The sequence below is a fragment of the Galeopterus variegatus genome, unplaced genomic scaffold (genome assembly GCF_000696425.1).
Source record: "Galeopterus variegatus unplaced genomic scaffold, G_variegatus-3.0.2 Scaffold4056, whole genome shotgun sequence".
NCBI classification, from domain to species: Eukaryota; Metazoa; Chordata; class Mammalia; order Dermoptera; family Cynocephalidae; genus Galeopterus; species Galeopterus variegatus.
In genome coordinates, this window is record NW_007730167.1 from 8689 (window position 1) to 36476 (window position 27788).

At 37.7% G+C, this 27788-nt stretch overlaps 1 protein-coding gene across 1 annotated transcript in view; it reads right to left on the reverse strand.

Annotated features, from left to right (window-relative positions):
• Positions 1-5633: 5633 nt before the first annotated feature.
• LOC103602220 (exocyst complex component 4-like) overlaps positions 5634-27788 on the reverse strand; it is a gene marked incomplete at its 3' end in the record, with an annotated part of 133612 nt that continues 111457 nt past the window's right edge. Inside the window, exon 5 of the mRNA XM_008586632.1 lies at positions 5634-5812. Coding sequence (XP_008584854.1) covers positions 5634-5812 — 179 coding nt within the window. The remainder of the gene's footprint in view (positions 5813-27788) is intronic.

Consider the following 27788-nt stretch of genomic DNA (forward strand, 5'->3'; position numbering starts at 1 on the left):
TATTGCAAACTTACCAGCATTTGCAGAGTGTAATTTTTTTTTTTTTTTTTTTTTTTTTTTTTTTTTTTTTTTTTGCCGGACAAAAAAAAAAAAAAAAAAAAAAAAAAAAAAAAAAAAAAATCAATCCCAAGAGCCCCCACAATGGATATATGAGCATTCCCCCATGAATTGTGGTGCAGTGTTATGATATTGTAGCTAGAATCTTTAAGAATTGTGAGGAAAACATAACTAGAAAACGGTCAGTATAGCAGCCAAATTTGAAACAAGCAAAAAGGGGAACTATGGTTATTTTATATTGATTGACTTGAACATTTCTAAAAATAACTAAACAAATCAAATAATCAAATAACCAAATTGCAAGAGAAGTCATCTGATGGCGTGCAAATTGCCAATAATATGAAATTAAGTTCCTGCGATAGTGGAACATCTGTCCTGTGCCTGATGGTGTTGGGAGAAATAAAAGATTCTGAACAAATTATATGAATACAGCACTGGGCAGTGTTGCACAGAAGATGCTCCACGGAATAAAAGTCCTTTGAGATGGTCTGAGATGAGAGAATTCCACTGAAAAATAAGTTTAAGAAACACCCCACTGCTGTAATTAATTGGTTAACATATTAAAGATGTTAGAAGTTTTATGCTATAGAATTACTGTTAATGTTCTTTACCCTAATCTTTCCCAAGTCTATTTGATCATTAAACCTTTTCTCTTTAGTATCAATCAACATCAGTAGGAAAAATCTTAGATAATGGTGGTTCTAAGACACATGAGGGGTCTTCAAAAAGTTCATGGAAAGATTTGTATTGTCTTTTAATTCCATTTTTCCACGAACTTTTTCAAGTACCCTTGCACATGTCTGTCAGGGGGGTAAACATGATTTGGAGGCTGGACAATTAAACTAGTTATCCATGTTTTGATATAAGTGGGTAGACATTTGAAGTATGTTTCAAATGCTAATTATGGACTGACATTATTTTGACCTTTATCAATGACCTGGGTGATGATCTACAGCATTGTCCAGTAGAACTTTGTGACAATAAAAATGTTCTGTATCTGTGCTGTCCAACACAGTAGCCACTGAGCATTTGAAATGGGACGTAAAAACTGAATTTTTAACTTTAATTAATTTAAATTTAAAGAGCCACACAAGGCTAGCGGCTACTATACGGGACAGTACAATATCTAGAATATATCAAATAACAGGATTACAAGACAGATGAAGTTTCTAACTTAGAAAATACCTGCAGAACAAAAATAGAGAGTGGAAAATTAGAGAAATGTTTTATTACAACTAAGACGAAATTTTAAAAGGATAATTGCAATAATCCCATATATTTAAGGCATAGAAATTATATTTAGGCACAAGAAAATGGTTGGAAATTATCACAAGTTAACTGTAGGCATTAAGTGCTTCCATTGAAATAAAATATGACCACCATCCTGGAATGATTTAATAGAAATATGGCATGAAAGGTCCAGTCAGTGGCTCTAATCTTGGTACTGGTCAAGATAATGATGTATTAGAGAGAAAATTAAACTGGGAACTTGAAGATTTGCTCCATCCCAGTTTGGCAAAGACATTTAGTGTCTATGAGGCCTTAACTTCCTCTTGTGCAAAATAACTGAGTTGGACCAGATGATTTCTAAGATTCCTGACAATAATCCTACTTTAAGAAAGAAGTATATAAATAATTGTATTACTAATACTGCAATAATTCTACTTTAAGGAAGAAGTAATTCAGTAAATAACTGTATTACTAATAATCATTATTACATTTCTGAAGAGAACACAACAGAGGAAAGAGGTTTAGACTGGAGTAAGGAAGCTTTAATAAAAAAAGAAAGATGACCTCCTAGATGGTAAAGAACAGAATACACAATCAAGGAAGTTGTAGAATCTCTAATCCTAGAGATTTTTACAGAATCCCAGATAGAGAGGAGGACCTGCCTGAGGAAGGACAAAATCAGCCCTTGAGCCTCATTCTAGTTTTATGTAGTCTATTTTTAAAAGTGATTCATCCTTAAAACAGAAGGATAAGATACAAAAGAAAGTCATTAATGTTAGATTGGAATATACTCTGACAATTTTTATGTAGTTCCATTTTGAGAATTTTCTTAACCATAACAATTTCAGAGTCTTTATTTAGGATTCCTACAAACAACAGGTATTACAAAGAGCAGATACTGTTTCATTCCTTTACTAAAAGGTTGAAATTGTGATCAATGGGTGCAAATATGTATAAACTTTTATCCTGAATGCCTAATGTTAAATATGATCCTGCTCAACTTCCTTGCACTCAAAGCATGTCTGTTAAAACAGATCCTGTGCACAGAGGTATTCTAGAGATGGGAGTGGGAGATAGACATTGAGTTGGAAGAGAGAGAGAGTAATGTGTAAATATGTCTGCGACCTGTGTATCTGTGAACCTCTAGATCCAGCCACACCTGAAGCCCTTTCATTTATCAATTTTATGAGTCAATGCATTCTTTTTCCTCCAATTAGTCTATGACTTTTAGCTGGAAGAATCTTAAGTAGAATAGGTATAGGGAAGATTGTGGGGGGAATGCCAGAAGAGATGGATCAGGAACCATGGACCATGCTAGGAAAAAAGTAACAGCAGTACCTTTGGTGTAGTTAGGACTTAGGTGATGTGAGGAGACCCTTTTAAGTGTAAAGGAGATAGAATGACATTTAGATAAATACTAAAAGCGATGGAAAAATTACCTTTGAAATAATCACCAATTCTAATCTCCTGGACAATATATGACCGACCATGCCCTGCCAATACTTTCTTCTGGGTGATGTGAAATGTTTCAGGTGGATGGAAATCCTACTCTGCTGTGTGAAGAGATATTCTACTATGAAAATAATTTTCTGCAAACTTCCTCCACTCCATTACATTAACAGCTTCTCAAGTTTAAGGAGTCAAGTGTGGCATTTACCACAACAAATAGTTAACAGGCTGTGGAATGAGATATAAACCTAAAATCCTCTTATCTTGATTTCTTCCCATCCTGATGAGTATCCATGAGTGTGGGGGAAAAGGCCGGCATTTTCCCCATGCTATCTAGTCTCTGGACTTGGAAACACTTTTGTTGCAGTAATCATGTGTTTCATTTCTCAAAAGAATAATAAAGAGCTGTCCCTGATTCCCTTTCTAGAATCGCACTGACATGGAGCAATCAAAGTAACCCTTCGATCAGAGAATACCCTAATTTGTTCAAATTATAAACATCGGTGGGCATCTCTTCTGGGAATCCAAGCGCAGGCAAGTGTGGGTGAGCTAGGCTTATTGTTCACAGGATGAACCAGATTTGCTTGGTGCTTCATTTTAGCAAAGACACCATAAGTAGTGATTACAGTTCAGTTCGGTTTTGCACTGATCATCAAAATGCTGACAGTCACTTAAATCACTCACTGGGCAGAATAATAACCCCAAAAGGAACTGAGATGGTACAACTTATAAAATGGAACTGAGCACATGAGACAAAGTATTAATGGGTGTGGTAAAAGAGATCTTTGTCAGAATAACAGAGATGATTGCAGACATGAATTAGACATCAACTGTACTGGGTAGTCTTAGTGACATGAACATAACAGCTAAATCATGCAATTACAAAGTTAAGCATAACTCAGAAAGTATCCTTCCCCTTTTGAAAACAGTTGATGCCAGGTTAGCCTGTGGGAATCATGCAGTGGCTTGCCATAGAGGTTACGTACTATCCTGTCTTGTGAAGCCATTTTAGAATGAACAGAATAAAAATCTGGAATGCTGTGCCATTAGAAATAAGAGACTATACTATTAAACATTAGACAGTGATGGCCCACCAAATGAGAGGACCCCTTCCAAACGTCACTCATAAATCTACCCAAGCAGCCCTGCATTTGCAAGAGTCGAAGAAAACCAGAAAAAGAGGCATCTAGTCCCTTTTCAGAGCTGTTCATTTTGCAATTCACAAAGAGAAAATGATATCTTTCTGATTTTGGGGTGGGGGAGAGCAGAGTGGGATTAGGAGATAAAATGGATAATTTAAATATCTTCTTGTAATATAATTGCTTCATATTATGGGATTACAAAGTTGAAAGGGCCTCTCAAGGATACCTACTTATGTAGAGTCTGCTTAAATGCAATACTATACCCAGAATATCTTTAATAGGTGGATACATTTCTATTCTTATAGATTTCTGAGAATAAACAAGTATAATTTTATCATTAGATAAAAAGTATTTTAAGTAAAAGGTATACAAATAAAAGTATAATTAAAAACTAATATTTGAAGATTTCTAAAGCAGATGTTATTATCGTCCCCAGAAGCCCGCTCCTTCCATCCCTTCTCCTCACCCTGTGATGGCCCTCAGGATAGGTATGTGATCATCATGAGACTGTGTCATGACTGTGTATGTAGTGAGCATTCAAGGGATTCCCTGATCTCTGGATATGGGACCTGTATTTCAGGGAATAATTTACCCCTGCAAATTTCATCCACACCTTTCCCACCTCTAGGCTGGAAACATGATTAATCAAGTAACAATAACTTCCCAAAGGACAGTGAAAATAAATAACTCACTCTGAAGTGCACAGTCCAAATATGGTAAGCACTTCCTTTCTAATAATTGGCTAACAGTTAACCCTACTATCAAATTTAGGGCTGATTTTGTTTCTTTCTTCTTCCTGCTGTGTTTTTGGGTTTTTTTGTTTGTTCGTTTGTTTGCTTTTTTTTCTATCCAATTTCCATCATTCCATTCATGCATGTCAATCTGCCTTTTCTTTATTCCTTCTTCACATCATTTTATCCTTTGCTTCTATTTTAATTGCATACTCCTGAAGTAATGCTTTAAAAATCATTTACTTTACAGTTATAAAAATTTATGTGCCCTAAAGTTTTCAAATTATTTTTCTCTGAGTCATTGGTCCTTGATAGAAAAAGAAGTTTCCCATTCTTATTTTATATCCTATTCCTTAATTTCCTTGAAATCTATAATTATCTCTCAACCATCTCTTTTCCAGAATAATTGTTGTCTTCATTATCTCTGTTTTCTAGCACCTTAAGCACTTCTATGATTCTCTTTTTAGACACTTTTTATTAGCTTTATATCAAGTTCAAATGAGAACTTCAGCTGGGCACTCAGCCCTGAGCTCTGAGACAGTTTCTGCCCTTGAGAAGTTGTTGTAAGGAGGACAAAAGGTACAGCTTCATGTTCTTGAGACGCAGTGATTCAATCTGCACGGTTTTATGTTTCTAAGGTTTAATATCAAGCTATGTTAAGTTTCTGCCCTTGAGAAGTTGTTGTAAGGAGGACAAAAGGTACAGCTTCATGTTCTTGAGACACAGTGATTCAATCTGCACGGTTTTATGTTTCTAAGGTTTAATATCAAGCTATGTTAGCACAGACCTTTTCTGGCTTCCTACACCCCACATGGGGAAACCAAGATTAGTTCCTTTCCCAGAATCACAAAGTAGGAGAGGTGCAGCACAAGCAGAATCTAACACTTCTGACAACTTGGGGTATGCCCCCATAGGAGGGCATGTTTGGGGTGGTACGGCCACAGACCACACTGACATTTCAAATGAAAGTACTCAGTCTAATTCCTCAGTTGTCGCAACAACAGCAGCCACGTTAGATACTTACTCTGAGATGTAGAAAGACTGGAGAAAGCTGACTTTGTTCGGCCTGCCAGCCATTCCAGGCTTTCATGCATGTTGGCCAAAGCTTTGAGGTCACTGACATCACGAAGGATGTCTTGTGGAGGGATTAATTTGTCACCCAGGTTCCCAATAAGAACTTCAGACTCCTTGCCAAAGGCTGCCCTGGAAAACAAATCAGAAACACACTTCACATACAGCATGGAAAAGGTAGAGTGGCCAACGCTTTCAAGGCATGCCTAGCACAGTGACTGCAGTAATTGCTATTTTATAGCATGCTTGCTCTCCTAGGTTTACCTTTGTTAGAAAACTATCATAGGCCTCCTTAAAATTATTCTGATAAGTAACAGTTCTTGGAAGAAAAAAGTGATTTCAATGGTTGTACCTTCAACAGGAACCGGTATGGGCCTGACTTACACAGTGCTGGTCCCTGGGGACGGCTTCAATGCCGCTCTCTTGTGGGTTTTTTCCTCACCTCTTCTCCTGCTATGGAAGTTGATGAATAGCTTAGAATGTTAAATATGTACATGGTTTGAAGTTTATTGTAATAAAAATAAAACAACCAAGTTAATCTGGCAGCTAGACAATTTTTTTTAAATGTTCAAAAGCTCTCTCTTTAAGAGAACAGGTTACAGCTGAGATGGATGACAGGCTTCATTCAGATATTCATTTATTTACTTGTTCTAAAAAGGATCTGAGGAAATAAACTATATGCATTAAGGCATCAATCATTTGAAAGGAGAAACCAAGAAAGATCAATGCAGGGATCCTTTTACTGACTGGAAAAATATTATCAGATGGGTTATACACAAAGCCCCAGTGTCTGCAAAATGTTTTTTGGGGGTTGAAAAGTCAAGTTACATGGGGTGACAAAGGGTGGAGTTGGAAGGGACCCCAGAGACCATACGGTGCAGCCACTGCAGAGGTGAAGAAACGGAGGCTCAGTAAGTTAACCGTTTTGCCTACATGACACATGAGTGGCAAAGTGGGACTCAGGCTGCCTAATTCCCATAGCTCTCTTTCTTTCAAAAAGAGAGACAGCTGAAATGAGAACAGATGACTGAGGGCAGCAGGGAGAAAAATCATGTCTTTTTGGAAAAGTTACACACAGAGTTACACAAACAGAGTGATGCTGGAGGGGACTCCAATAGGCACCTGGGCAGTTTTCCTTATGTCCCAAGGCTTTTAAAGCTCAAAACACCTTAAGTGAGAAAAAGCAAGGGCTTTATTTAAGCAGAACAAGCCAAATTCACTTTCAAGTAAGCAGTGCTTAATAACAGCTGACATACAGTCAGAAAGATGTCTTAACTGACACACAGGTATTTAGTGCCCAGCTCTACAACAGGTGCACAATGTTGAAAGAAACAACTGCTGTGAATTAAATGCTTATTAAAATGTTTAAGTTACAAAAGTAGTGACTAGTGATTAGTTTCTTATTTCAATAGAGGTAACTTTTTTTTTTTTTTTTTTTTTAAGGAAAAGTGACAACTGATTGACTGATTTGGGTAAGTCATGGCGACAGAGGCAGTGAAGACCAGTGGACTATGCACTTGCAACTTGAGTGTGCATATAAATCTTACATGGGGGTCTTGGGGTGTGGCCCCAAATTCTGCATTTCTAACTAGTTTCCAGATGAAGCCCAGCTACTTGTCTGAGAAGCATTTTGTCTTTGAATAGGAAAGGTTAGAGCACAGGTTTCAAACTCAGATAAACCTGGGTTTGAATCCTGAATCCACCACTTACTTGCTGTGTGATGCTGCTTAACTTCCTTGAGCATTGTTATCTAGGGGTAATAAATAGTACAGACCGACCCTACATGAAATAATGTAAGGATTAGATGAGGTGATTTTCAAAACTTTTTATTGGGGAAATTTTGATAGTTACAAAAGTAGAAAGAACATTATAACAAATCCCCATGTGTCCATCTCCCAACCTCAACTATTAGCAACCCATGGCGAGTCTTAGTTCATCTGTCCTTATCCCCTCTCCCTCCAGTATTTTGAAGTAAATCATTCAGGTGATACTTTTAACTGCATAACACAGTGCATGGAATTTTTGGTAAAACCTAGTGAGTTGTAGCTATTATTATTCTTAGGTCTGTTGAGATGGCTGGTTTATTTAGCATCAAACCAAGGTATGTGATGATGAATAAATTTAAATAGGTAAGAGTGAGTAGAAGGAAATAATTTAGATCTCAAGGGCTAGTTTTACAAATGGAAACTTGTAACACCATAGCATATGTCACTGTGTCTCACAGTCCAGATTTTTGTCAGAGACTTCATGAGGTAAATCATTATGACAGAAATCACCAGTTGCCTATCCAGTACTTATTGTCCCAAGTTACCATCCAGGTAAAAGGAACCTTGTATCACTGCAGTCAGCAATGTGCCCAACTTAAAAACAAAACAAAAAACTCCTATAAGTTTCCCAGCCCTCCTTGCAGATGTAGTAGCCAATGATACGAAAACTGAAATCAGCAGACAGGCTTCCAAGAAAGCTCGAGCAATCTTAGATGGCAGGGACCTCTTTTGTCTTCTCCTGTTCTGGAATGCAGCTGTCTCAGTATGCTTTATGCTGCTATAACAGGCTTCCAAGAAAGCTCGAGCAATCTTAGATGGCAGGAACCTCTTTTGTCTTCTCCTGTTCTGGAATGCAGCTGTCTCAGTATGCTTTATGCTGCTATAACAGAAACCACAGACTGGGTAATTTACAAAGAACAGACATTCATTGGCTCACAGCTCTGGAGGCTGGAAAGTCCAATATCAAGGTGCTGACATCTGGCAAGAGCCTTCTTGTTGCATCATAAATGGCAGAAGATGGAAGGGCAAAGAAAGATGAGGGGGCCTAACTCACCCTTTTATAATGGCATTAATCCCACCCATGAAGGCAGAGCCCTCATGGCCTAAGCACTTCTTAAAGGTCCCACCTCTTAATATTGCAACGGCAATTAAATTTCAACAAGAGCTTTGCAGGGGACAAACATTCAAACCATAGCAACTGACATTGCTGCAGCCATTCTCAAACATCAGCTGCCCTTGAGTATGGAAGCCAGTGCTGAGAACAGTGGAACCAGATGATAGGAGGGCAGTGACACACTGAAGCCATCGTGGAGCTACAATGCAGTCCCAGACATGCTTCTGGGCTTCATGTCATAGGAGAGAAAATGAAACTCCATTTGTGTAAGCCACTGCTCTTTCAAGTTTCTGTAACTGGCCACTAAATGCAATTCCTAACTGACACAATTACCTAATTAGCATAAATGATGTCATCCTCAGAAAACTTTCTCTGAATGTAGATGTCCCTAAAATCTAGTTACTGAGAAAAGCAGAACAATGTCTCCTCCGTGATTTAAGCCCAGAACACATTTATGATATCTTCCCCTCGGCTGTCACTCAGTCAGACTGTAAATATTTAGTTTTCTTAATCTGCCCTTATATATCAACTCTTCCAGCCCCTTAATCATCTTTGATAGTTAGAACACAAAAAAATGCCTTTGAGCTGGGTCTGTAAATATTTAGTTTTCTTAATCTGCCCTTATATATCAGCTCTTCCAGCCCCTTAATCATCTTTGATAGTTAGAACACAAAAAAATGCCTTTGAGCTGGGTAGTTAAAAAGCAACGGGGGAGTAAGACAGCTTTGAAAACCTGGCTTGGAGCCATCTTTATGCATGTAGGTGTAACCCTGGGTAGAATGTGACAATCAAGACAAGTGTATTTATGTAGAAGTCTAATCTATTTGTGTGGGGATTATGGGGCCCTGGGCATGTCTGCGGTGTGCTTCCAGCGCTAGCTGCCTATCCCGTTTCCCTGTGGCTCACTGAGATTTGCTTAACCTCCTCAGATGGGAGAGCAACAGACTGAGAAAAATACAAACTGCCTCATGTTGAATACATAGCAGACATCTCATTTGACAGGACTCCAAAATCACCCCTTAGCAACCTGGTAAGAGCACAGAAACCATGACATGGAGAATAACTGATTGACAGCTATAATCATTTCACACAAAAAATCATTCCTTTGAGGATTTGTGTGTGTCAGAGAGCTTGGTGGAAGGTTTTTATGTGTTACAATAACCTTAAAGGGATGGCTTCAGCTGCTTGACTACAGATTTTTTTCTAAACCCTTTGATTTATTAAATTATGATTTCCACTATGGACACCTATAGAGTCATTAGAAATTATGTAGCAGAAAATACTTGATACCACAGAAAAATGTTTGGTATTTTTAGCTTATTGAGCTTATTTTTAGCTCTTTTTATTTTTACTGTTATGAAGTCATATGCTCTGTATGATATTAATTTAAAAAATTAGATATGAACTGAAAAAAGATTTGATATCTATATACCAAAATGTGAACTGTGTCACTGAATCATCCTTTGTGCTTTTCTGTACTTCCCACATTTTCTCCAAAAATCATATTTGCTTTTTAATTAAAAGAAAAATTGAAAATCCCACCACAAATGAGAAAACTTTCAAATGGGCATGCCAAGAATCCCAGCATGGAGAACTGGAGGCCGTGGGTATTAGTTATTTGAGCCAGTCTGGAAGGCAACAGGTGGCCGGCTGCAAGGCGGGTCTGCTCCTGCGGCTCCAGGCTTGCTAGGGTGCAGTCACTGTCACTGGAGGAGGATCTCACTGCCAGAGTGACCACTACCCAGCTCCTAGACCAGTACTATTTCCTGTTTGTAGATATGAATCTTTACATGCTCTTCATCTTCTGCTTCTTATGCAAATACATTATTTAATGAATATATTACATATTTTTGAGTGAAATGGGTAGCAGAATAATCATTATCTTGAGAAGGTAAAGTAACAGAAACTCAGAAGGAGCAGGCGCTCTGTAATTGCCCAAAGATTACTCGACATAACCGGGTAGAGAAATCAGAATTCAAAACATGTATGTTTTAGGTGCTGAACCACATGTGAGCAGTCATCTTCATAATCAGTCAGCCAACATGCTCACATAGAAGCCAATAAAACTGAAGGAGAGTGTTAAACCTGTTAAGCTTAATTTTTACCACACAATTATTTATAATCTTTAAAGACCTCGATCTGATAAAAATTCATTTATGAGAATTTTGCCAAGAGTGTTAAACTTGTTTAATTATAATTACACAATTATAATCTTTACAGAGGTCTAACTTAAGAAAATTATTCACTTAAGAAAATTTTATTAAAGATGCACAAAATCGTCTCCATTTAGTCTTTAATGATTCTGTTATCCACTGAAAGGAAGCCAAAAAAATAATCTTCATTTTCAGCAGACTAAATGCAATTATGAGAGAAACATCATAAATGGCTTCAAAGTGACTGATTTGCAGATCTGTGCTATATCTGACCACATGACGTATACACTCAGGCCCATTCCTCTCTTTTCCTGCCTCATTCCCCAAATCTTCCATTGCTCCACCATTGCTTCCTGTTGCTGAGCCCAGCTCTGAGATAACTGCCCCCAGAGCCTAGGAAATGCTGCCAAAAGGAAGAGTCAGTTCCCCTTCCTTCACAGAAGAGCATGGGAAAGGGCAAGAATTGTCTCAAATGGCAAAGCAGACTGACACAGACTTCCTGCATCTTGGAGGGGGCTGTGACATACACTACACTGTAACAGTCACGGGGTATGGAATTGGCTTCCTTGCCTGAAATATTTCTGCCAGCACCACTGTCAGCAGATTTACTGAAGATCTTATTCAGGCAGGGTACCCCATTCAACAATGCTTCTGACCAAGAAACTTACTTTATAGCAAAAAAAAGTGAGGTAGGGCCTACACTCCTGGAATTGCCCTCTCTTCCTATATCCCCAATTACCCAGAAGGAGCTGGCCTGACAGTAGGGTGGAACGACCTAGGCAGGATTTAGCTATGGCACCAGTTAGGAGACAATACTTGCAAGGCTGGAATACTGGAGTAGCCTGACCCAGAGACCAATATATAGTGCTTTCTCACTCCTTACTCCCCCAATAACAAGAAAATGTTGAGTCTGGGAACCAAGGACTAAAAATAGAAATGGCCCCTCCTCTCATTATTAAAACTACTCATGGAGGTTTTGCTCTTGCCCCTGCAACTTTGGGCTAAGCCAGTCGAGAGGTATCCAGGAAGGAATGCTTCCCCTGGAAGATACAACAATGGCTGCGTCAAGTTGGAAAGAAAGGTTGTCATCTGGCCATTTTGGGCTTCTCACACTACTGAACCAACAGGTAGGTAAAGGGTTGCTTTGATGCCTAGAATGAGTGATCTGATTTGCCAAGGAGAAAGTAAAAAATTGCTTCCATGCAATAAGGGCAGGCAGGACGACGGTGGGTTCACTGGGACCCCTCTCAGTACCTCCATGTCCCTAGTAAAAGTAATGGGAAAACCACAGCAGCCTAACAAAGGTGGAATCACTAAGATTCAGCTCTTTAGGGAGCAAAGGCTAGGTTCCACACAAACAAGAACTCTGCCCCACTGAGATGCTCAAAGAGGGCAAGATCAGCCTGGAATGCATGGTGGAACAAGAATGTGATAAATGTCACCTACTGCCTTGTGACCAGTCATAGAAATGGGGCCTGCGGTAGCCCAGCATTTGAATGCATATATTAATCAATGGTTTCTTTTTGTTTTCCACTTCCACTACTATTTTTTTATTGTGCTAAAATATACATAACATAAAAATTTCATCTTAACCATTTTTAAATGTACATTCACAATGTTGTGCCACCATCCATTTCCAGAACTTTTCCATCATCCTGAACAGAAACTCTGTGCACATTAAATAGTAACCTCTCATTCCCTCCTCCTCCCAGCTCCTGGTAACCACTATTCTACTTTGAGTGCATGAATTTGCCTATTCTAGATACTCATATAAGTGGAATCACACAATACACGTACTTTTGTGTCTGGCTCATTTCACTCAGCACAATGTCTCCTCCATGTTGTAGTGTGTGTCAGAATTTCCTTCCTTTTTAAGGTTGAATAACATTCCATTATATGTTTTTTTGTCTGATCATTCATCTGTTGATAGACATTTGAGTTGTTTCTACCTTCTGGCTTGTGTGAATAATGCTGCTACAAACACTGGTGGACAAGTGTCTGTTACAGTCCCTGCTTTCAGTTCTTTCGGGCATATATACCCAGGAGTGGAATGACAAAATCACATCACGATTCTATGTTTAACTTTTTGAGAAACTCCCCAACTTTTGTCTATAGTGGCTGCACTAGTTTACATTCCCACCAGCAATGTTTCCATTTTCTCCACATCCTTGCCAACATTTGTTATTTTCTTTTTTTTTTTTTTAAATAGCCATTCTAATGGGTATAAAGTGGTACCTCCCCTACTATTTTATATGAGGAGCATTGGTAGTGATTAACTTTACAATCTAGTTCAGAGGTCACCGGATATGAGGAATCACATCTGACCTGAAACGGAGGACTCTTTAGATCCTAGACTTGAGATGAACACAATGACTGATGAGACTTTGAGTCTCCCTTGCTGGGGACAGGGGGAGAATGCCTTCGTATGATGGTTACCTTGAATTAATCAGAAGCATGACTTTTGAGATATGGGTATAGGGGCGAGAACGGATGCAGAGTAACAAAGGGGTGGTCCCTAAAAGTCCTTGGCCTGTTTGCACGAAGATCCGAAGATCTGTTCCTCACCTCTCCCCTGCTCTGATGTGTGTTGGGTTGGGGGTGAGGACAGACACGTGCAGGCTGTCTTCCATGCTCCTGGCTAGGTCCTGACAATGGGAGGCCCCAGTGGGAAACTGAGGGCAAAGGGAAAGGAGGAGCCAGGGCCCTTCTTCCCCTCCCTCTCTGCCGTGGGTGATGCATCTCTCTAGAGATGGCTCTGGCTCCCACCATGCCTCAACTTCCTTTGGGTGCCTTTGTGCTCCAGTAACATGCCTCTTCCCTTTGGCATTCCAGCTAAGAGGAGGTATTCCAGCTTTGTGCTGTTGCTAATCTATGGGTATCTTAATGTCCTTGTTTGATACTCAGATCTTTAACCTGTGTAACCCATTCCCTACATTAAATTCCCTCTGAGGTAAATATTTGAAGTGGTTTCTGTTTTCCTTGTTAGACCTTGACTTACACGAGTATAAGAGCTGATAACAATGTTTGTCTACATTTAATTGACTATATTCAATGCTACTGGGAATTGATTAAATTCTTTGGGATGAGGATTAATTAGTTCTGTTGTACAGTTAGAGAAACTGAGACATGTTAAGGTGACCTATTAAAGACCATGTAGCCATTATCTGGCAGAGGTCACCTACCTAGATTCCTAATAATACTGACTGATTCTTATCAGATGTGACAATGACACTTCCATTTAGCACTTCTGCTTTTTAAAACTGCTCAATTTTCAACCCTTTCAAAATCTGTCTAATTTTTCCATGTCAAAAATAATGGGGTAGTACTATTCTGGGTTCTTTAATCAGGTTTTCAAAAACTGTTTTTCCAAAATGATTTTAACTAAATCCTCATCAATAGGAAGTAATGAAATTGTCCAGTTATCTTGATTACGATATTTTTTTTTTCCTCCTAGAAATTGCTAAAATTCTTCAGTAGGTCTATCCTTCAATGGTTTTCATCAATGTACATTTCATTACACACTATCATGTGAGTAGCTATTTTTCATATTTAATAATAATTGCTCCTCTCTAGAAGTCCGTCTCCTCCTTCAGTGATCACCAGCAATAATTTCTCACTTGCTTTCTTTGCAAACTGTTCTTCCACCATTTAAAAGCTTGCAGTGTTCTTGACTAGTTAGATGAGGCTGAGCAGTCCTGCAAGGTGCAGAGGCAGAACTGGGAAACAGTGCAGTGGGTCCTCAGTGGGTTCTTTAAGTCAGGATGCATATGGGAGGATATCAGCAACTTCTCTTCACTCATAACTTAGAACAAATTCATTTATTTATTTATTCTTCTGGTTGAATGGAAATTGGGGTTTCTACTCACTCAGAGATTACAGCCAGAAATATTAATCATGACCATCATTAGGGCATGGGGGTCAGGGGGTAGGAGCACCAGCTCTGCCCCTTGTGCCTTTGAATCAGCCTGTTCACAGGGACACGCACAAAACACTAGACTTATGCATTTTTGGTGTTCTGGCATTGAGAGGGATCTTGGCAATTAGTCTAAACCAGGGGTTATCACCCTGGCTATATACTAAAAGCTTAACAAGAGAAGCTTAAACAAAATAACCTTACAAACTACACTTACAGAAATTCTAATTTAATTGGTCATGGGTTGGGCTCAGGTACGGGCATTAAAAACAAAACAAAACAAAACAAAACAAACAAAAAACCACACCCAGCTTTACTGAGACATAATTCATATATTATAAAATTCACCCATTTAAAATGTACAATTCAATGGTTTTTAGTACAGTCACAGAGTTATGAAATCATGACCACAATTAATTTTAGAACATTTCATCATCCCAAAAAAGAAACCCTGTACCATTAGACTCCACACTTACCCCCAACCCCCAAACCCCCAGCCCCAGGTAACCACTAATTTACTTTCCCTCTCTATAGATTCCCTTATTCTGAACATTCATATATGATTCCTAATCATATACAAGGAATCATGTACTTGGAATCTTTGTGACTAGCTTCTTTCACTTAGCATGTTTTCCAGGTTTATCCGTGTTCAAGCATTTAGCAGTACTTTTTTTTTATTACCAAATAATACCCCATTCTATGGATATATGACATTTATCATATTTATATAAATGACATATATCCACTCATTCATCAGCTGATGGACATTTGGGTACTGTCCACCTTTAGCTACCATGATAATGCTGCTATGAACATTCATGCACAAATTTTTGTGTGGATGTTTTTCATTTCTCTTGGCTATGTATACCGAGGAACAGAATTGCTGAGTCATATGGTTCTCTAACATTTTGAGGAAATGCCAGAGTGTTTTCTAAAATAGCTACAGCATTTTACATTTCTACTAGTGTTGTATGAGGGTTCCAATTTCTCTACCTTCTTGTCAACACTTATTATTATCCATCTTTTTTTTTTTCTGTAATAAAAACTGGTTTATTTGGATGAAGTGTAGCATGTTTTCAGGCACAGAAACTAGCTAGACAAGAGCTGCCTTTTAAAAGTAAATTCTATCCAAAGATAGAGAACCTACTTTATTAATCCATTTCATTATGGCATCTTTATTTTTTTTTTAATAGTCATCCTACTGGGTATGAAGTAGTATCTCATTGTGGCTTTGATTTGCATTTCCCTGATGTCTAATGATCTTTTCATGTGCTTATTAATAACCATTTGTGTATCTTCTTTAGAGAAATGTTTATTTCAACTTTTGTTCATTCTTTAATTGGGTAGTCTTTTTATTACTGAGTCATTCCTTCTTTAGCAGATTTTACTAGGAACACACTATTACCCAGGCCCTGTTCTAGACCCTGTGGTAGGTTCAAAGCTCACTAGAATGATTTCTTAATCCACTAATATGTTATGACTGTGAGTCCGAAAATACATTTTAAAGTCTGCCTGGCTCTATGAACATGTTCTTTGACTGGATCTCCCAAAGAAGACAAACATTTATCAAGCATTGTATAGAGAAAATAAAGCACATAGAGGAAGACGTGCTCATTTTGCACACTGTAGCAAAGGTGGAAACAGATCTGGTTTCTGTTCTTAGTTTACTAATGTGGGCCACAAACCACATTGCCTATCATGAGTTACAGTAGCTTTAGCATTCTCCTTCACCCAGAGATTCAAATAGGCCCTCCCTAAGACATATAAAAATTGTTTCTTATCCTGGAATTGAACTTTCATAAACACTCAACTGTCAAGTAATGCTAAAGTAGTAGAGACATAACACAGAATCTCAGAGAGTAGAACCCCTTAATAATAACAGGCACCTTCCCACTTTTGAAGACTAGCATGCTTGATTGATGGGCAACTGCCTAGCAATAAAGTAAATCAAAACCCTCCTATGAGAATGCAATTTTTGTTTCAGCTCCTTAATACACTCATAATCTACAAATGACTCAAGAGTTTATGTGGGAACAGAGAGGAGGAAGACACAAAGAAACTCCAGCATGAGTGGACTCTGAAGGGAGAAGAGAAAGATGAGCAAATGAGCAAACATGAGGAGTGGCTGGTAAGAAAGGCAAACTGAGTGGACGTTACCTCTACTAAGGACATGTTACTTTGGCAGGGTCACATGTTACCCCTGAGCAGTTGGGCAGCTTGGTCCATGGGCAGGGTTATGACAATGAAGAGGAACACTTCTACAAGTGGCCTTATTCTCTGGCCATTTAGGTAGCTGCCTGCCCAGTCTTCATTTTACATAATTTTTTTCAATGGAGAAACAATGGGGATAGTTCTGCTTTAAGTCTGTTCTTAAGTGACAGGATGTGTCACATATGCTTGGCTCAGACAAACATGCTGAGAGAGCTTTTATTAAGAGAAAGGAACCTTGAGACATGACAGCTCACCCATAACTAAAAGGGGAAAAACCCTACAATACCCATCTCTTTATTTCATCGTTTTACTCATGCTCCAGCACCTGAGATGTTAGCAATGGTAATAACAAGTTGTATAATACATAGAACACAAAAAACTGAATGTGTTGAATGCAATCACATCTTAAAAATGCTGGAATCCTTTGCTGTTTCTGAAGCAACTACTTGCCCCCAACTCTTCCAACCTGGCCCTTAATCTGAATATGTAATAGTAAGGAAGACAGGTAGGCTAATCAAAGTATTTGTGATCAATCACAATCATCTTCAAACACTTAAGTCATTTTAGGGTGACAGTACAAAGACTGACCCATCACCAAGTGTCTATGTTAATATTGGAGAGATAAGGAACAAAGTGTCTAATGCAAATACTTGGCAAAATCTTTTAATTCATTTACTGTAAACCTCTTTCTTTTCATCATACAGCTTTCCGTCCAATTATGCTTGAAGTAATGATTAATTGAAAGCCATCAATAAGAAGAAAAAAAGTGAAGAAAAATAAGAATATGTGCATGTGCTTAAATATGTATATATTTGCTTAATAACACAGGAAGGATAATCTAGAAATTAATAGATATGGTTACCCAGAGAGGTTGGGTAGTGATGAGGTGATGAAAATAGGAACAGGAGCAACATTTCTTTGCACATGCATTTTTACTTTGAACCACGTAAATGTTTCTCATAATCAAAGAATAATATTAAACTGGGTGAAAAACAAACCCTAGAACTGAATACATACAGAAACACATAAACCTGACTATATATCAAAAAGATGCTATAAACATATAGGGAAAATAATTAACTCAAATACCATTTGAATATAGAATTCTGACTGCATATCCTTAGTAGAATATATTCTAAGGACAGAAAGAATGGCAAAGAAATCTTGAACTTTACTTAGTTGGATTGTTATTGGTAGTGGTATTGTCAGTTTTTTGAAACAATTTTGTGTACGTTATAGGGTATAACAAAGGAGTAAATATGTTGATGTTATGGGGAAAACTACTATGGGGAGGGAGATAAAAATGTGGAAAATCAAAAGGTAAGAAAGAATTCTTTTGTGCTGGATTTGAATTATAAATTATATATATAATATTTATTTTATATACATTTAGGTTACGTGTATATAAACTTGTCAAAACTCATCCAACTGAAGACTTAAGACCTATGTATTTCATTGTATGTAAATTACATCCCAATTAAAAAATTAAAGAAAAAAACAATTGTTATGATTATAATGCACTGAATGTACTAAAAAATGCATGAGTACAACATAAGGGGGGGGTAGAGAGAGAGAATACAGAGGTGAAGGAAAAGCTCTTTTTCACAGAAGAATGTTAGCTAATAATGTTTCAGACAGGGTTTATCAACAGATGCTGAAACTGTTGGTGAAAGATTGCTGGGAGAACAGGAAAATCACATGGCCTCAAGGTATCACTCCACAGATTACTAATTAATAACAAAAGGAAATACAACCACCTTTACAATGGGGAGATCTGGCAGTCATACCTGAACCACATGGTCAATGTTGGCATTGCTAGTAGCAGCACAGCTGGACTTTATATGAAGCCATGCAGTGAGAGGTAAGAGATATTACCTATGTGTTGTTCTCAACAGAAATGTTCAGCCTGGATATAATCACAAAATTGTGACATGAATTCAGACCTCTACTTGGCAACTGGCCTAGACTCTTATCAAAGGATTCCATGTCATGAAAATTAGAGAGAGTTGATGAGAATATCGTAGATTAGTGGAAACTAAAGAAACATAACATAATGTGCAAACCTTGATTGAATCCTGGATTTTAAAAAATCTACATGATGTTTTTTGGGGGCACTTGGGGAAATATGAGTATGGACTATATGTTGGATAAAGTTTTGAAGTTTGGTGTGGTAGGCACAATGATGACCCTGCAAATATGTCCCTATCCTAATTGCTGGAATCTGTGGATATGTTACTCTACATGGAAAATGAACCTTGCAGATGTCAATACAGTTGAGAACCCTGAGATGGTGAGATTATTTTGGATTATCTGGGTGTACTTATAAGCAGAGAATGTTTCCTGGCTGTGGTCAGGGAGAGAGATGTGATCATGAAAGAAGGGTTAGAGAGATGTGCTTCCTTTAAAGAGGGAGGGATACCACAGACTAAGGAACAAGGATGACCTTGAGAAGCTGGAAATGCAAGATAGATTCTCCCCTAGAACCTCCAGAAAGAAATGCAGCCCTGTAGACACCTTGATTTTAGCCTAGTGAGACCTGTGTTGGACTTTTGACCTACAGAATTGCAAAATAATGAATTTGTGTTGTTTATGAAACTAAGTTTGTGGTAATTTGTTATCACAGCAACATGAAACTAACACCTGTGGTAATGATGTGGGAACCTAGGAGAATGTCTTTGTTCTTGGGAGATGCATGCTGAAGTGGTTAAGAGTCAAGGGTCATTATGTCTGTAGCCTACTTTGGGATGGATTGGCAAGAGGGAAGTGTGTGTATATGTTTGGACAGAGAACAGAACGGGTATGGCAAGAGGTTAACGGTCAGTAAATCTAGGTGAGTATACAGAATATATGTATTCATTGGACTGCTATTTCAACTTTTCTGTGGGTTTAAAATTTTCAAATTTCAAAAATCCAAAAAGCTTAAGCTCATGGAAAAAATAAGAAGCAAGAAATAGAAGGGCATTATTGGGCTTTTCAAAATCAATATCTCCCCTACTCCTGTCCAGAATAGTTATTGGGACATCAATCTCCTGGGCATCACTTCCTAGATGGATCCTTTGACAGTGCTCTTTAAGTTTCTTCCTAGTATGTTGAGTTTCTAGAAATGAAGGTTTTATACAAGGTATAATATAACATGTATGATGGTTAATGAACCAAATTAAAAACTTGAACAATATTATTAAAGCAATCAGAATCCTTGCAAACTGTTTCTGCCATTCTCATTTCAGATCTGGAGAGATAATATTTAGAATGACAGTCAATTACATGTTGACATGTTTAATCCATGAATACAAAGTTTCTTCTGTCAGTCTATATCTCTCTCCTTGTATAAGTATTTTGGAGTGGCTTGTGTGTTGTGTTCTTATGAATGAGCACAGAAAAACTTTTGTGCAACTGAGCCTCTTCTAGAAGACAAAGGGCTAGAGTTACCAAGGCTATGGCAGGGGCAAAGGGCTAGAGTTACCAAGGCTATGGCAGGGGCAAAGGTCTAGAGACTCAATTGCAGGCACCACTCGGCTAAAGGCAGCTTTGCCACTATGTGGGCACACTGTCTAAAAGAAAGACACAAAAGCATCATCCTTAGAGAGGCTAGGTTGATAGCAAAACACCAGGGTTCAAACAACTAGTCTCCACTTAGAGACTAGTTTAATCACAGGTCTTTTAAAAAGTCAATCACATTGACTTTTAATCACAGGTCAATGTAGGTAACTGTGAGAAGTCCAAATGCATATTATAGGAGATTCATTACATTAAAAAAACAAACAAATGAAAAAAAAAAACAAAAAAACGTTCCTATTTGATTCAGGCCTGCACAATTTATACAAGAAAAAAATTCCTTTAGATTTCTCTATAGATATAGTTTAATTTGCCATTTTTCTTCCCTAACAGCATAATTTTTGTTCTTCTGCCTGTATTATTAACAGTATATTCTATACATTATAAACAGTTAACTTTTATTTCTGACCAATTTCCAATTGCTAACAAAAAATTTTAGCTCAGGTTTCAGGTAAACAGTTAAGTATTTGTACTCTATAAGATTTCTCCTATGCTATTCTTTCTCTTATTTAACTCCATTATGTGTATATCAAGTAATACATGAATACAGACATATGTTCATCCAACATGAATTTATTCAGTAACTATTGCTTGACTCGTCCTATGCCTGTCATTCAACACAAAAATTCTAAAGCAATGGTATCGGCTAGGCTCTCTGGTCATTAACCCTACACCTTTGATATCAGTGTTGAATCCTGATTTGATCTAGAAACTTGATGGTTTCAAAAGCTTTTACAGGCAGGCTCTGCTTTCACAAAAATGTTTCTCTGGAAACCTCATTGGAAAACAGTAATCACCAATGAATTGACCAAATTTTCTCATAAAATAACTTGACAATTGAAGGTTGTGTTTCTGAGATATCAAATAAATGATGAATGTTTGCAAAAAAATATGCCACAAATGTAAACGTACTAAAACTAGAACCCCAAGTATTAGCTAAAAATAGTAAAATTATAGTCCAAGTTCTACAAAATGGGCAGTATGCACTATGAGGACTCAGTATACAAGGGATTCCAACCTAAAGTATAAATGCATGACATAAAAATACAACTTTACTAGACCTTTAATATGACCTAATATGAACAAACAGATACACAGACACAAAATATTATCATTTAAAAAAATACAGCCTATAAATTCTAGACTTATAGACTACCATTTATAGAGGAGGATTGGAGCTGCACAGGAGTAAGGGGGACTGCTCGAGTGGAGTACCAAGTAGATGGGTACACTGATGTATCAGTGGGCAAAGACATAGAAAAATTCTGTGAAAATGAAACTGGTAACACTAAGCAAAAAGCTAATTGTGAAGCAGCATATTATTTTGTGTTGCTTTGCCTCACATGGCATGACAGAGATGCAAAAAGGATTACTCAAAGCCCATTTTTTTCTGAGCAGTGAGACACCCTGAAGGGGTTAATTTCCTGGAACCCTCAAGAAAGAGGCATTCCTCCTTTGGGAAATTAACCCTGAATTGGGGTTCTGTCTCAGTATTTATTATCCAGGCCAGAAAGTTACAGAAAAGGAACATAGGTGGAGTTATGGCTAAGTATAGTTGAACAATAGAGGCTGGTAACATCAGTGAAATAACAAAGTGACATTTCATAATGCAATTTGCAAAAGGTTAAGTTGATCCACCAACAAAAGCTTGTTCTTAGGAAATACTGTTTTCCTACAGCAGTTTCCTCAGTAGTTTTACATAACAATAAAGCAATTTTCTTAACATATCAATCAGTAGGTTAACCTGCTCTCAAGAACATCTGTCCTTGAGAGCCAGCAACTTTGCTGTGTTACAATTCTATATCCACAACAGAGACTTTAGCCTGGGGAAAGTTTCCTGTCTTTTGCAAGCTTAACATTTCTATATGTAACTACAGAAGGTTAGGTTATACCTACAGGGCTTTGGAAACTAGGCCCTGTGAAATATATTTGCTTTATAAATGTTATTATACTCCATAATTTTGAGGCCGATGGTACCAGCTTAAAGTTATGATGTGTTGACACAACTTGGAATAAAACTGCATTAAAATGCTCTGTTAGCTTGGAACGAGGATGCGCTTTTCTTTAGCTAACCCACTCAAATAAGCCTGGCCGCTAAGTTTCCTTCATAGACGTTGCCAAACAACATTAGATATAAACAATTAGGTACAAAGTTTTTTTTAAGGTGCTGAGACTTCAAGACGTATACAGTTTTCTGCCAAGAGCCACTGTAATTATGCATTCGTACAAATAGCAATAGCTTCCTATAAAGAACATTTCTTAAGCTTCAAAATAGATTATCAATATATAAGATTAAAAGAAGCAATGATCACTTATTGTAAGCTGAAAATAATATGCTTTGGTTTTTTAACTACTGAGAATGATTATATGGTTTAAAAGTCAAAATTTATACAGCATTGAACCTTCTCCTCTGAGTATTCCAGTTTATTGACCATTTTGGTTATTTCTCAAATTGTCATACAATTTCCTTTTGAAGACACTAAATCCGTTGAGAACTGAGACACTAAACAATTGATCCCAAGCAAGGGCAACTTAGGATCAGGTCTTCAAGGCAGCTCTCTTGCAACAGAGAAGAGGAGAGATGGGGCAGGGGTCTTAGGAGGAAGACACAGATAGGAACCTCAGTGGCTAACGATACAATGGAGAAGAGTGAATGCTTTGCATAAAATTGGCAGAAAAGTGAAGATAGCTAAAGATTATAACGGTTTTTCAGAGATAAAATTGTTAGAATGACAGTGTACTTGTATTTGTAGAGCAGTAGGGAAATGGTAGTGTCACAAGGTTTGAGGATGTGTGAACATTTTTTTAAGGAAACAAAAAATTTAAACCAAAGTAATAAATACTGATGGCTAAATAACCTATAATGACAAGCACTGACCTCATGTGTCACCCCTCCCAGCCTCAGTTCTGTGCCCAAGAAACAACAATATACAACTTTAAAAAAACTATTTTTGTTTCTAAATTCATCGCATGATTACATCCATCTCTCTACAGAGTCTGTTGAAACTGCTACTTGTCAATGTATTAATTATAGACATTTTATTCTGACCTCTTGTTTGATAGATGGGTGATGATTATATCCCCTACCCCTTCCTAACATGGTAATGCTACAAGTTTTCATTTCTCTACTGGTCTCTTCTTTATATGTTTGCACATATTTTTTCCTCTAGCAGCAGCACTCACCACACTCTAAAGCATCTGCTTTCTTGCTCGAATGCCCCCAGACTGTGAGCTCCAAACCCAGGTGGGAGGCAGGGTGGGGTGAGGAGGGGGAGAGGGTTACGGGGAGGAAATGCTGGAGGAATTGATACCTGAGCTGAAGCTTGAAAGCTGAACTAGGCAGGTACGGTAGATGGGGGTGCGATGAGCAGAGGGCACTCCAGGATGAGGGAATGGGCAAGGCAAAAACTAAGAGGTCTGAAAGAGCATGGTGCCTGGGGCACCTGCAAAAGCTCAATATGGAAAGAAAGACTTGTGTGAGGAGGCAAGCAGCCCCTCGCCAGCTGGCAGGGAATTTCAGCGTGCAGCAGGGAACAGGCATCCGCAGAGACAGAAGTGGGGCAAGACTGCAGCAGGCAGCCATGGTTCTGGATGGTCTCACCAATGCTCTTGTCTTAGGAACACCTGTTCCTGCTCACCTCCCCTAGCTCAGTCACAGGCATGCTTTCCACCAACCACCACAGTGGCACAGATGATCATTACCAGCCTGATCTTCTCAAGGGCCGAGTGGGACTAAATTAGACGGATTGCTTTTTGTTTTTTTTTCCTTTTATTAAGACTCCAAATGAGAGAAAGAGGAATGCTATTAATGCACACGTAAATGAAAAAAAAAATTAAATAATCCTACAATCTGAAATTAAAAAAGAAAATGTAGAAAACAACAAATTAGTGACTTTTTAGTAGCACCAATAGATAATTACAATTCTCAAATAACTGTCTAAATACACTAGCATTTATGCAAGTATAAGAGAGATTTTAAGTTTGTTTTTTTTTATTTATTGCCAGTCGTGTGCTAACAAGAGTCACATTATTTCGATATCATAACAAAGTGCCTAATTCAATCATCTTGAACAATAATTGATATGCTTGTAGCTGAGTCTCCAGTTAATGACCTTTTTGTATAACTTTGAGATTTAATTCTACTTCTCATCCAGATTTACCTAACAATGTCTTAGATCCATCTACGACCTTCATCTTGTTTAATTGAGAGAGGAAATAAACATTTTAGTAAAGCATTTTCTACCCTTGCACTTATTTTATACATTCATGTTTCCATTTATAATTATATTTTTAAAGTCATATTAAATATTCAGAGATAGTTAAATAAATGTCTCCATTCTAATGAACATTTTGTTCAAGACAGCTAATATCTTTTTCTCTTATATCACCTTTTTCACTTGCTCCTTCAAATTTATCTGAAGATTCTTCAACAGCTATACTTATCTGGAACCTTTTAACAGATGTTACTTAGATTATGTTGAGAAACTTTTAAATTTCTAAGTGAAACTTTTCTGAAAATTATTTGTGTTCTACTTTATTCATATTATTTCTATATCTAAATACTTTTCTAGCCCTGCTAGATTTCTGCTTCTTTTGTAACCATCTAATCTGAGCTGGATGAAGAAATTGAAGCAGTATAAAGACCTAAACAAAACAAACTAGTTCGTGGCAGTGCTGAGGACTAGAACTTAGGCCTGTGAGCTTCCAAAGGGAACATGTTGCTATACAGTTAACTTTTAGGGAGTTTGCCGAAGGCATATTCTTCTAATGTGAGGCTTCTTCATTCTTTATGTACAATCTGTTATTGGGAGGGAGAGAACCTACAACAATTTAACACATTAAATATAATACGGTGAATATCAATAATAACAAATCTAGAAAAGTGCCTATATGATAAATGTCTGTGACATTAGCAGAAAATGATTCTAATATTAATCAAGATTATGATGATCAATGAAAATGAAGGAATAACTGAAATGTCCAAAAATACAAATACCTGATCCATTTTTAGGCTGGTTGATCACAGCGTAGTGGCTCTGGAAGCCAGACTATCTAAGTTCAAATTCTAGCTCTGTCATTTAGTGACTCTGTGAACTTGGGGAAGTTGCTTACTTTCTCTGCATCTCAGTTTCCTCATCCATTGAATGGGAATAATAATACTTGAAAACACATAATGTTGATATACAGTGCCAGTCACTGTCAGCTCTTATTGCTGTGATTGTTGAAATAGATTGCACAATCCATCCAGAGACTTAATTCTTTATCATGCATCTTTCTGCCTACTAGAATTCAAGACTAATTGTTGGTTTTATATATTGCTTGACCTTTATCACCTGAAAACTCTGCTCCTGGTCCCACCAATCACACTTATCCACTTAAGGATTTTCAAATCTCCCTCTAGAGAAACGATTCTTATAATTTGAAATTCAGGGGACCTGAGTGAAATGGGGGTAACAGACTTTGGGGGACTGCTTTTCTAATACACGTGGTCTTCCTAGATATTAGACAGCCCCTCATGTCCCCTCTATCTCCCCCAACACCTTACCCCTTCTGCTAACCACATCTGTAGAAAGGAAGACTACCTTTTATCAGCATATACTCATAGATCTCAAAGGATGAATATATGCATATACATGACAGGTGCAAAGACAATGCGCTAGAAAGCCTGCGTTCAGCTTCTTTGGAAATAAAAGGATATTTGCTATTTTTCTTTTTTTCTATTAAAGCCCTGGCTTGGCCTATTTTTTTCCCTTCTATTCAAAGTTAAGCCTGGAAATAATACATTTTACTTTTTAGTTAAAAAACAAGAATAGAAAAGGGCCTCGTTTAGTAATGAAGGGAACATAACCTTTATTCAATGCAAAGGGCACTGGATTCTATATTCATCTGTGCGCCAAATAGCCCTCTGAGCTTTAAAAACTAATTATAGGGGAGATTGTGACTTTTCAGTCTTTTTAGCTCATGCCATGTTCTGCAGTGCTCTAACGTGCTAAATCAAGGCTCTCTGTCAACTCTACCATACTGGAATATCAATGAACAGTGTCCTCTCCTCCTCACCTTTGCTTTCAACTTCTAAGCTGGATAGAGAATGTGACAGGCTAAGAGAAAAGAATTAATCACACTCAAAACAAAACAGATCTAAAAAATTATTTCTCTTTTGTTAAAGGAAATATAATTTGTTTTTCAAACCATGTCTACACACAGAAACATGGATGAATCTCTCAGGAATAATGCTGAACAAAAGAAACCAGATATTATGATTAAATTTGTATGGAATTCAAAGCTAAACTATGGTGAGAAAAGTCAGAAGAGTGGTTACTTTGAAGGTGCTAGAAAAGTTCTATATTATGATCTGGGAGATGGTTACCTGGGTATAATCATACCTAACATTTCACTGAGATATACACCTAAGATTACACTTTATTTCACGTATAACTCAACAAAAAATTAAGAAATATATATACAATTTGTTTTGCCTTCAAATTTATGATGGAAAGGGATATAATTCAATGAGCAAAACAAGAAAGCAAGGTAGGATCTTAATTCTAGCTTTTCTAAATAAGAAGCATGAGGTGGTGCACGGAGGTTCATCTCTTGGGATCAGCATTTTCTTCTCTGGAATAAGGCTAGAAATCACTCCCTTCAATTCTAAGACATTAGATATATCTAATAAAACTGAATGAAAATCTCTTTGCAAGTATAAAATATAATTAAGAAGTTATAAAGTAATAAGGTGAGGAACAACAAGACACACATTCATTTAAAGTAACCTGCAAAGTTGGGGAAATAATTTATCCTCCACAAATTGCTTCTAACACAACTATTAAGGTTAATAGATATGGCCAAATGAGTTCACTTAAAGAGAAGAAATGGGAATATGCTCACTCAGACCTCTTAAAAACCTGGCAGCAGGAAAATATGAATGGTAATACTGTGAAAGACTTGAGCCTGTGCCTGACCTCTGTCCAAAGGTTAGTTTGATTATTTCTACTTGGAACTCTAATCAATCAATCTTTCAATCATTGTTTATTTCTCTTGATAGAAAAAATCATGTGGTTACACTACAGCCATGACAAGGTGATCTAAATTAAGGGAAGTATGGAGAATGGGGATAGGAAATAAAATTTAAGAATTTGTAATTTAGGGCCGGCCCGGTGGCGCACTGGATAGTGCGCCGCTTGGGAAGCATGGCGGCGCTCCCACCCGAGGGTTCGGATCCCACATACAGACCGGTTCCCGCTCACTGGCTGAGCGAGGCGCAGGAGCAACGCCGAGGGTTGCAATCCCGTTGCCGGTCCCCGGTCCGGTACGGGGGCAACACTGAGGGTTGTGATCCGTTGCCAGACACGGAAAAAGACAAAAAGACAAAAAAAAAAAAAAAAAAAAAAAATTTTGT